At 43.2% G+C, this 12434-nt stretch overlaps 1 protein-coding gene across 50 annotated transcripts in view; it reads left to right on the top strand.

Annotated features, from left to right (window-relative positions):
• Nucleotides 1-223: 223 nt before the first annotated feature.
• LOC127353621 (CSC1-like protein 2) overlaps nucleotides 224-12434 on the top strand; it is a 25153-nt gene continuing 12942 nt past the window's right edge. For 41 of the 50 annotated variants that reach the window (XM_051383014.1, XM_051383012.1, XM_051383013.1 and 38 more), the window contains exons 1-4: nucleotides 225-623; nucleotides 11032-11253; nucleotides 11454-11533; nucleotides 11880-11918. In XM_051383014.1, coding sequence (XP_051238974.1) covers nucleotides 11059-11253; nucleotides 11454-11533; nucleotides 11880-11918 — 314 coding nt within the window. In that variant the 5' untranslated portion in view covers nucleotides 225-623; nucleotides 11032-11058. Of the gene's footprint in view, nucleotides 624-11031; nucleotides 11254-11453; nucleotides 11534-11879; nucleotides 11919-12434 lie in introns of all 50 variants that reach the window. The other 9 variants (XM_051383017.1, XM_051382968.1, XM_051382969.1 and 6 more) reach the window with 2 other exon arrangements.

The raw sequence follows: 12434 nt of genomic DNA, 5'->3' as shown, positions 1-12434 counted from the left end.
GAATATTTTATTAGAATATTATCTATCATATATTTTATTCTGATTTCTGTACTTATTATTACATTTATAGAATATTTCACCATTATAATGTTGTTATACTTATACAAAACATTTCTGTTAATACTCCACACAAAAATGTTGAAAAACAAACAAACAAATACAAAATAAAACAGCAGAAGGACTTTTATTGTGAAGGTCCCGGTTTGGCGCCCCCTGTCGGCTGATGTGCGCAGCCGCAGTAGCAGCTCTGACGGAGCGTCTTCTTCCTCTCGTCCTCCAGCAGCGGCTCCGCTCTGCTTCTGTCCCGGAGAGACCGCCTCCATTTTGACACCCGGCGGAGGAGCAGCAAGCAGCGGGACTCAGCGGGACTCAGCGGGACTCAGCGGCCGGCGGACGGACGCTCCTCTGCGGCGCTGCTGTTTAAAATCCTCGGGGTCGTAAATCAGCCATTTTTATTGTGTTGTTGCGGGATGGCGGCGCTGCGGCAGCACGCAGCCGGGCCGGCGGAGGATTGGTGAGGATTTAACGGCTCGTTTTTCTGCGGTGAAATTCGTTGATTTAGCGGCGGAGGAGGAGGAGGAGGAGGAGCAGGAGGAGCAGGAGGAGCAGCTTCGGATGGTCAGGTACAGGCTTTATTCTAATTGGGTTTATTTTATTACGGGCTTTATTCTGTGGTTTATCATAAGACGGCTTTGTGTGATCTCCTCAGCGGGTTGATTAGCCGCTGACAGGCCGCTGCTGCAGCCTCCACCGGCGGCCTGTCAGCGGCTCCTGCTCGCTGTTTGCAGCCGGAGAGCATCCATCATCCTCCGGTGTGGTGGTGCTGGTGGGGGGGGTGGGGGGGGGGGGGGTTATATTATATAATGTGTGCGCAGAGGACACACCGAGCTGTCCGTCTGTCTGTCTGCAGATATAATGTGATTGCCCCTCTGACTGAGCGGCTGTTTAACACCAGGAGCTTTATTCCTCCTGCAGCTCTTCCACACAACCTTCCTCCGCGCTCAGCTCCGGGGTTTTCAGCTGTTTGTGGCCGAGGATGGCTCACTGAGGGCCGGACTGCAGGTGCTGCAGGGCCGCTGCTCCCAGAGATCAATACTTCTATATAAAGTCTGATTATAACAATAACAATAACAATAATAATAAGTCCTAATTATACGTCTGGATGAACATGTTCTATACAAATATTAATTAAAGTATTGATATAAACTATTCTTACAGTTGAGTTAATAAAGTTGGAACTTATCTGGTTTTAGTTTATTTAAAAATAGTAAATTAATTTAATCAAGAATGTTTTTATTAACTTAAATTCACATTTTTAAAGTAATCCTAATAAAACTAATAGTTAAAATGAGGCATCAGTGTTTAATGAGCTCTTTTATATAAAACCACATAAATTAGCACAACTTTTCACCTTTAAACAATTTAAGTTTATTTTATATGTTTTCAAATGTGTTCACAGAATTTATCTGAAGTCACTTAAACTTCTTTTTATAAACATTAATGTTAAATTTCCACAGTTTTCTTCCACTGAAGCAGATTTTTATATTACCTGTCAACAGCTGATCAAAATAATTTACAGTTAATTAATTAAGTGGTAGCCAATTAATTATCTGTGGCTCATTTAATTGTTCCTGCTGTAATTAAGATGTTACAATAGCCACCTTGTTTTCTGTTAATTAAAATGGATGTGTACTTGTTCCTGTGATGATTAATGAACTGAAGAATATTATTATTACAGTGGCTCGTACCTTTCTGTAAAGATATAAAATGAGTCAGTAGAACAAACTGGAAATGAATCATCAATAATTAAAATACTGCACATTAAAGTTCACTGAAACAACTCAGTTCAGTGTATATTTCATATTCTATTGATCCGTATCAATAACAGCTGATAGACTGTCCAAACAGTGAACGGGTCTGTGTAAAACCAGTTTGATTATATCCTGTGAATATCGATCAGTCCTCACTGCAGAGGTCACAGGTTTGAATCCGACCTGCATCAGTCCCTCTGTCTCTCCCCGTTTCCTCAGCTGTCCTATCAAATACAGCGAAAGTTTATTATAATTCATTAAAACTAAAACATTCTGGTTTCACACAAACGTCCTTCAGTTACTGAGTTTGTTGTTCAGTTTATCAGCTGGTCTCTGCTGTTATTGATCAATGTGAAATATACAGGGCACATAGTCAGTTTACTGGTGATAGAAAGGGGCTCCTGAGAAAACATATTGATAACCTCTGTCCTACATCAGACTATTAGTGATGTCATCAGTCATGCTTGTAGGCCCTGCCCCTTAAAATCAGATGTTCAGTGAGCTCAGAGAAACTTTCCACTTTGATTATTTTAATGTGAAGCAGACTCTAAACAGACATCATTCAAACACCAACAAACGCCAACAAACAACATCGAACACCAACAAACGCCAACAAACAACATCGAACACCAACAAACACCATCGAACGACAACAAACAACATCGAACACCAACAAACACCATCGAACAACATCGAACACCAACAAACACCATCGAACACCAACAAACGCCAACAAACAACATCGAACACCAACAAGCACCATCGAACACCAACAAACGCCAACAAACAACATCGGACGCCAACAAACAACATCGAACACCAACAAGCACCATCGAACACCAACAAACGCCAACAAACAACATCGGACGCCAACAAACAACATCGAACACCAACAAACGCCAACAAACAACATCGAATGCCAACAAACACCATCGAACACCAACAAACGCCAACAAACAACATCGAACGCCAACAAACAACATCGAACACCAACAAACGCCAACAAACAACATCGAATGCCAACAAACAACATCGAACGCCAACAAACAACATCGAACGCCAACAAACAACATCGAACGCCAACAAACGCCAACAAACGCCAACAAACAACATCGAACGCCAACAAACAACAACGAACACCAACAAACAAAATCGAACATCAACGAGCACCATGAACAATATCGAACACCAACAAATATCAACAAACACGAACAAACATCAAACACCACAAACATCAACGAACACCATCAAACACCAACTAACATCAACCAACACCATCGAACACCAACAAACACCATCAAACACCAACTAACATCAACCAACACCATCGAACACCAACAAACAACATCGAACACCAACAAACATCAAACACCACAAACATCAACGAACACCATTGAACACCATCAAACACCAACTAACATCAACCAACACCATCGAACATCAACCAACACCATCGAACACCAACAAACATCAGCCAACACCATCGAACACCAACAAACAACATCGAACACCAACAAACATCAAGGAACACCATCGAACACCAACAAACATCAAGGAACACCATCGAACACCAACAAACATCAAGGAACACCATCAAACATCAACGAACACCATCAAACATCAACGAACACCATCGAACACCAACAAACATCAACGAACACCAACAAACATCAACGAACACCAACAAACATCAACGAACACCAACAAACATCAACGAACACCAACAAACATCAACGAACACCAACAAACATCGAACACCAACAAACATCAACGAACACCATCAAACACCAACAAACATCAACAAACACCATCAAACACCATCGAACACCAACAAACATCGAACACCAACAAACCTCAACGAACACCATCAAACACCAACAAACCTCAACGAACACCATCAAACACCAACAAACATCAACGAACACCATCAAACACCATCAAACACCATCGAACACCAACAAACATCAACGAACACCATCAAACACCATCAAACACCATCGAACACCAACAAACATCAACGAACACCATCAAACACCAACAAACATCAACGAACACCATCAAACACCAACAAACATCAACGAACACCATCAAACACCATCAAACACCATCGAACACCAACAAACATCAACGAACACCATCAAACACCATCGAACACCAACAAACATCAACGAACACCATCAAACACCAACAAACATCAACGAACACCATCAAACACCATCGAACACCAACAAACATCGAACACCAACAAACCTCAACGAACACCATCAAACACCAACAAACCTCAACGAACACCATCAAACACCAACAAACATCAACGAACACCATCAAACACCATCGAACACCAACAAACATCAACGAACACCAACAAACATCAACGAACACCAACGAACACCAACAAACATCAACGAACACCAACAAACAACGAACACCAACAAACAACGAACACCAACAAACATCGAACACCAACAAACATCGAACACCAACAAACATCAACGAACACCATCAAACACCAACAAACATCAACAAACACCAACAAACATCAACAAACACCAACAAACATCAACGAACACCATCAAACACCATCAAACACCACCGAACACCAACAAACATCGAACACCAACAAACCTCAACGAACACCATCAAACACCAACAAACCTCAACGAACACCATCAAACACCAACAAACATCAACGAACACCATCAAACACCATCGAACACCAACAAACATCAACGAACACCATCAAACACCATCAAACACCATCGAACACCAACAAACATCAACGAACACCATCAAACACCAACAAACATCAACGAACACCATCAAACACCATCGAACACCAACGAACAACATCGAACACGAACTAAAACTGAGGTCCGACTTTAAACTGCAGGATCACCAGAAAAACACATAAATATCGTAGTTGTGTCTCTTTGTGGTTGTTTTGCGTCTCTCTCAGAACAACCTGAGGTTTTGTGGCCCAGCAGTCTGGGGGCCAGTGGGTAACCCCCTTGATGCCCCGGGGCAGTTATTCCATTTGCCCCGTTGGTATTGCAGTTGATATCTTCTGCCTATGAAACCTCTGATCATTGAGCCTGTTTAAGTTGGTGCAGTCTGACTTCATTCTGGTCTACAGAAACCACCTCCACACCTACAGACACACACATCTACTGACAGCTAGCTAACCTCAGCTAACGCTAACTGAATACCTTACTGATACTTCTGTTTTACTTCAGTTTATTTCTTAAATTCAAGTTAAAAGTCTGATGTTTATGTGAGTTTACCTGATTATTCAGCACATAACCAGAACATAGTAGTTAGTTTACAGTGGGTACGGAAAGTATTCAGACCCCTTTAAAATTTTCACTCTTTGTTTCATTGCAGCCATTTGCTAAAATCCAAAAAGTTCATTTTATTTCTCATTAATGTACACTCAGCACCCCATCTTGACAGAAAAAAAACAGAAATGTAGAAATTTTTGCAAATTAAAAAAGAAAAACTGAAATATCACATGGTCATAAGTATTCAGAGTCTAGCTGTGTTTAATTAAACTGATTGGACTTGATTAGGAAAGGCACACACCTGTCTATATAAGACCTTACAGCTCACAGTGAAACATGGTGGTGGCAGCATCAGGCTATGGGGATGTTTTTCAGCTGCAGGGACAGGACGACTGGTTGCAATTGAAGGAAAGATGAATGCGGCCAAGTACAGAGATATCCTGGAAGAAAACCTCTTCCAGAGTGCTCAGGACCTCAGACTGGGCCGAAGGTTCACCTTCCAACAAGACAATAACCCTAAGCACACAGCTAAAATAACAAAGGAGTGGCTTCGGAACAACTCTGTGACCATTCTTGACTGGCCCAGCCAGAGCCCTGACCTAAACCCAATTGAGCATCTCTGGAGAGATCTGAAAATGGCTGTCCACCAACGTTCACCATCCAACCTGACAGAACTGGAGAGGATCTGCAAGGAAGAATGGCAGAGGACCCCCAAATCCAGGTGTGAAAAACTTGTTGCATCATTCCCAAGAAGACTCATGGCTGTAGTAGCTCAAAAGGGTGCTTCTACTCAATACTGAGCAAAGGGTCTGAATACTTATGACCATGTGATATTTCAGTTTTTCTTCTTTAATAAATTTGCAAAAATGTCTACATTTCTGTTTTTTTCTGTCAAGATGGGGTGCTGAGTGTACATTAATGAGAAATAAAATTAACTTTTTTGATTTTAGCAAATGGCTGCAATGAAACAAAGAATGAAAAATTTAAAGGGGTCTGAATACTTTCTGTACCCACTGTATTACTGACTCAATAAATTAAACATGTGATTTTCAGACAATTTTCATGTAAAATCTAAAAACTGACTTTGATTAAATTGTGGATGGACTATAATTATTGGAGCTGGTCAATTACAGATTATCCTGATAATTAAATTATTATTATTGATTATTGGTTGATAATAATAATGTATTTATGCTCTCAGCCTTTATTACATCAGCTGTGTAAAAGCAGTTCATCCACTTGATCAGTTCTGTTGGTATGGGCTGTAAGTGGCAGGTAATGGTTACGGCGGGCTCCATACGTCCCTGTTAAAAGTGTCTGTGGTCAAAGCTCTGAAATCCGACACTTGAGAGTGGACTCTAACGTCGTGCTGCCTTCACTGACTGCTGAATGTTTCAGTCCACATTTTAAACCATCAGAACTCGCTCAGACGTTTATGTTACAGGATGCTTTAAATAACAGTGTGGGTTTTTAGCTTCTGGAGATAGCAACAGTGAGAGTTCTGCAACATCATTTTTAAGATCGACTTAACCGGCATAAACAGTTTCTAAGAATAAAAGACTAATTTTAAACGTCATTTTCTGGTTCCACAATTCTGTTTTTATTGTCTCCATGAAACAGGAAGCAGCTGTTTGTATATCGTGTAAGAACAGGCAGTTAGGGACCTGTCGCTGTAGCTAATAGCGCTGTCTGCTACGTCCCCCCAGTCCAGCAGCTGTAGTGGATCCATTAGTGGACTCTGTCGGACTGGGAGCTCCCAGTGAACAGCAGGTCCAGACTGGGACTGAATGCAGCATCTGATGCTGACGGAGGACAGTTTGACTGCAGGGAATAAAGGACTGAGGAGGTTGTAAGTCTGCGTCTGACTCTGCGGTTGTGTTCACTGGCTCCTGTCCGACTCTCTTCCTCTCCTCTTGGGGCAACAGCAGCCAGCGTGGTGGAGCTGGTCCTGCTGATCTGGCTCCAGCCAATATGAGTTTCAGCCGTTATAAAGCCGTTTAAAGGAGCCAGTCGATTTGAACACATTTGAACACACATCAGACATTCAGGCGCAGTGGCAGACTGTTGGAGGCTGTTTCGGGGCAGCAGCTGTGCGGTGCAGTACCACGGCTTCGTCCAATGCAAGTTTTGTCCAGCAGTGTCTAATGCAACGTGGGCGTGGTCATTAACCAGGTGTGACAGAGACCTGCTGCTCTCCTGTAAAGGGGATTTTTGACCTCAATGGATCAAATAAAAATGCATAAAGTGATATTTTCTGCAATAAAGCCGAACAAAATAACAGATTCAAAGAAAAGTATGAATATGTGCCAGACAAACGGATCAGAACTACGTTATCACGTAAAGGTTTGCTGTATTTTATCATGGTACAACAATAACTTTATTGTTATAATGTGAAACCTTTTAGGTCATAACAGGATCAAAAGTTAATAATCATAACAAGAAAATACCTTGTTAAACATTTTTCTGATGTGATACTGATCCGTCGGGTTCAATGAGGGTCTTTCTTACTGAATCCTGGAAACACGGCCGACATAAACCTGGATGTGGGTTCTGTTTGAAACTGGACTGTTGGTCTCAGCAGCTGCATTAAAACTGCAGGGAAATGTTGAACCTGCTGCTCAACTATATCTAAATACTATATACTATATCTATATCTATATAGTATATATACTATATATCTATATCTATATACTATATACGTGCTGTCCTGAGTGGGAGAGAGAGTGGGAACCTTCAGCAGAACAATGTGGGAGAGACTTTCTGATTATTCTGACAGGTGTTACAGTTGCGATATGATCCAGGATCAGTTTAAGTCCTGATGCTGTTTCATTAGTTGAGGTCTTCAATCTGCAGATGATTTGTAGGCAGCTCTGCAGAACTTCATCATAAAGCTGTTTGTCACATTTTACCTTCGTATCAGACCAACTGCAGCTTCTTGTGAGTTACACACCACGACCGTGCAGCTCTAATATATGTGAGGACGGATTGTGCAGGATGACGTCACCCAAAACCATCCAATCACATGACTTGGTGACTGCGTAAGCTACAGACAGACGTGAGTTCAGACACATGTAGGCGGCTGATAAGACCTTCAGTTACACCACGTTCAGAGTGACCCTGGATCTGTTCACTGATGGAGGCAGACTATTAACAGGGATCTTCAGTACGTTCTCACCGGAAAATGTCCAAACCCTAATCTCTCGTTACACTGGTATCTTCGGGCTACAGACGTCAGCTCACCGCCAGCACACGTTTTCTTGAGCTTTTTTTAGCAGCTGGACGAAGGTTCTTCCTGATACAAACACATATTTCTGTCTTCAAACACAGTGGTGTTAATGTGAGCTCAAACGTCCCAGCAGAGAGTCCAAAGTGCTCCACACTCAATAATAATAATAATTATTAATATTAATATTATATGGCATTTTCCTGATGGCAGTCTATCAGGGGCTAGTGGGGGTCTTATGATGTGTTCCCATCTAACCCCGTAACATGAGGCAAATATTGTCCCTTTAGTCTGTCTCACTGTTTGTGGCAGTTTGAGCCCAAAATAATCAGATTTTACTGTAATTTTATTTCCATAAAATGATGTTGAAATAACGACACCATGATGGAGATTTGTAAAAAGAATTCAGACTCTGTCGATGTGTCTGTTAGACGACGAGCAGACAACCTTAAAATGCTTGTTTTCTGAATGGAGTTTGGTTTTTGTTGCTTTTCTTAAATATTGTCTTATTTTCTTGTATTGAGCAGAAGGATGTGCCGGTGGGGTCCGACTGTCCGACTGTAATAAACATTAAAGCTGGGTCGGGATAAGATGGTTGGAAGGATGTTGAACTTTTAAAATGCTTGTTTTCTGTACGTAATCCACCCGCAGGAACAGTTTTATTGGTGTTTGGTGTGAGCAGCATTACACCAGAGCTAAGCTAACAGGGGCTAGTGGAGGCTAATGTATTGAGGCTAACAGTTCTTTCCAGCCAGGGCTAAGCTAATAATGATAATAGGGGTCAGGGCTATAATAAGGTTTGTGGGACAGGTCTCAGGATGTGGCGTGGTCTGACGGGGATGGAGGTCTGGAGCAGGAGGTCTATGTGGACTGATGGGGACTGTGCTGGGTTTCGGTGTTGCAGTGTGTCTGCAGCTCTGAGGCTCAGATGAGTCATTCTGCTGCTGCACCATGACAACAGAGAGGAGGGGGGGGTATTCCAGATCAGACCATCACTGCACACACAAAACCTAATGCTGGTTTAAAGAGTCCTCTTTGTCCCTCTTTAGATGTTCTGGTCCAACATTTGGTTCCTGCTTTGGGATTCTAGCAGCTGGTTTCAGTCTCGACCCTCTAACCTCACACAGCTCCTCTGCTGGAGATCATTGAGGGACCCTAACCCAGGATGTGGGACGGGAACTATCTGTTCAATGTGGACAACGAGTACAGCAGCAGCAGCGAGTGAAACCAGAACATCTGGATGGTGTTGGTGGTTAAACCTCAGTATCACAGAGAGTACAGGCCCATCAACAGCAGCGGTAATCTTTTAGAACCTGCAGTAACTCCCAGTTCCCTGATTTTGGACATTTGAAGAAGGTGAAGGGGACAGGAAGTTGGTGGTAGATGTCGCTCCTCTTCCTCAGAGTGATAACTGTTAATGTGAACAGACTCTATGGCTACAGACTCTCTGTTGACCTCTGCAGCTCCACCGATATCTGATTTATCTAAAGATTCGTACCATCACTCAACGTTACACCTCCTGTCTAATCCCCCAAAGCATCGTGGGAACTGTAGTTCCAGAACTGAGAGCATCATTATCCCCAGATACAGTAATATGAATATGAACGCAGGTCGTCTTTGTTCTCAGTCGGCTGCGTTTGGAGGCGGAGCCATGGGATGTAAGAAGTGACATCATCAGTCAGAGCGCTGTCACTGTGGCGTTGTGACAAGCGGCCAGCGAGGCGTAAGAACTAGGTCAGGAGTTGTAGTCAGGGTTACCGTAGCAACGGGATCAGTAGGTCACAGCTGCTGCTGCTCAGGCATGCTGGGAAATGTAGTCAGCTGTCAGGCGTGGCCTTGTAAAGACCCAGAAACATTCCCAGGGTGCACTGCAGTCTCACTCTTTTCTTCCTCTTTACATGTGTCACTCTTTCACATGTTGTTGTTGTTGTTGAGTGTTTGCGGTGGGAAGCACTCGGGGCTGCGTGTTTGTATGAAAGCTGCTGTATCAATAAAGTTGAGTTGTATTGATCGGAGCTGTAGACACTACAGATACTGTTAATTCATGTTGAAATATATAATGTATATAATAACCACGGTGTAAAGGTGTCCCTGAAGGCAGCATTCATGTTCTCTGTGATCTCATTGGATGGACTCTCTGCCCCGAGTGCAGTTGCAATATATTGAACATATTGATAATATAATAATATTCTGACAAGCTCTCTCCATACGGACTGGTCTGATTGAAACATGAATAGGAAGTTTATATTGTAAGTGTTTTATAGTTTAGGTTTTACAGGTTGTTCACTGGGTGGAGCCGGTAAAGTTACCTGATTATTATTATTATTATTATTATTAGCTTAGCACTCGGTTGCAGGTCTACTTGAGCTCTGATTCTCTGCCCCGAACCCAATGGCCCCTGATACGAGCCTCTGGCTTAGAGCTGCAGCCATAGGCGATCAATCGATTAGTTTAAATTAATCACCAACTATTTTGATAATGGATTGATGGTTCTGTCCACATTCTCTGATTTCCTCTCGGACCTTAAACGGAGAATCTTCAGGTCGAGACATTTAACTAATCGATTAATCAAGAATATGATCAGATTGATCATATTGATCGTATTGGTTAGCTGCAGCGCTAACGGGTTCTGTCTGAATTGGATTAATAAATCACATGTCTGCTGAGTGAAAGGTCAAAGGTCACCACTTTAATGTTATTTTACCGTTTCCACCCTCAGGTACTCTGCAAGGATGAGGCAGTGAGCATGCTCAGAGCGCTGATCGTTACCATGGCGATATTCGGCGCCGGCGGCCAGGCGTGCAGCGGTCAGGACAACTGCTCCGCCCACAGCGAGTCCAAAGACTACTGCTACTCCGCACGCATCCGCAGCACGGTGCTGCAGGGGCTGCCGTTCGGAGGAGTGCCCACCGTGCTCGCCCTCGACTTCATGTGCTTCCTGGTGAGTCGCCACTGCACGCGCTCAGTGCAGCACACAAACATACAACAGCTCTGCTGTCTAAGGGAACAGGGTGCATTGTGTATGGAAAAATCAATACTGCAGCGTGATTGATCGACCCACATACTGTGTGTTTGTGTCGGTGACCTTTGACCTGATGAGACGTCTAACAGGAAGTCCTCCTCTGTCCTCTTCTTCTTCAGGTGCTGCTCTTCGTCTTTTCCATTCTGCGGAAAGTTGCGTGGGACTACGGACGCCTGGCGCTGGTCACTGACGCCGACAGGTAAACAGGAAACGCATCATCAGAGCAATGTCAACATGGGGGTGGGGTCACTTCCTGTTAGACCCCGACAAAATAAAATGTTATCAGAGTGACCTCAACAGGAACCTCAGGGGGCAGTAATGAGCTTGTTTTATTTAATGTTGTTGTTGTTGTTGTTGTTGTAACATTTAATAAGATGATTAGAAAACGGAGAAACGCGGCGCCACAGCTCGACATTTTTACACCCAAAGGTTTGATTGGCCGCAGACGGGAGGACGACATGTTTAATGGACGTTACTTCCTGTTCCTGCTCGCTGTCGGCTCTCTCTCTGCAGCTTTTGATTTTCTTTCTGTTTCCATCCTGAAGACTGAAGAAGCGTTTCAGCGGACTGGAGGAGCGAGAATAGTATGTTGCTGCTTCCTCCGTGTTTGTTTGTCCCTAACATCTTCCTCCTCCTCCTCTTCCTCCTCCGGGTTCATTAACAGGGTTCTGCTCTCGTTGGTGCACTAACACGACTTCTTCATTTCAGTTTGTGTGTTTCTGTATGGGAGGTTATTAGTGTCAGAAAGAGAGAGAGAGATAATAAAAAAAGTTCAGTTATCAACATGGCTGCTGATTAATTTTCTGTCAGCTGACTAATCAATTAATCAACTAATCACTCTGGATGGTTTCTGGCGGTGACGACCTTCAGTCGATGTGACAATCTGCTGTTTCAGTGCGGCAGGCACCAATGACCCCCCATAGACCCTGTGTGTGTGTGTGTGTGTGTGTGTGTGTGTGTGTGTGTGTGTGTGTGTGTGTGTGTGTGTGTGTGTCTGTGTGTGTGTGTGTGTGTGTGTCTGTGTGTCTGTGTCTGTGTGTGTGTGTGTGTGTGTGTGTCTGTGTGTGTGTGTGTGTGTGTGTGTGTGTGTGTGTGTGTGT

This window comes from Dicentrarchus labrax, unplaced genomic scaffold (genome assembly GCF_905237075.1).
Source record: "Dicentrarchus labrax unplaced genomic scaffold, dlabrax2021, whole genome shotgun sequence".
NCBI classification, from domain to species: Eukaryota; Metazoa; Chordata; class Actinopteri; family Moronidae; genus Dicentrarchus; species Dicentrarchus labrax.
Note: the sequence above shows the minus strand (reverse complement) of the source record. Positions and strands in the feature narration are given on the sequence as shown.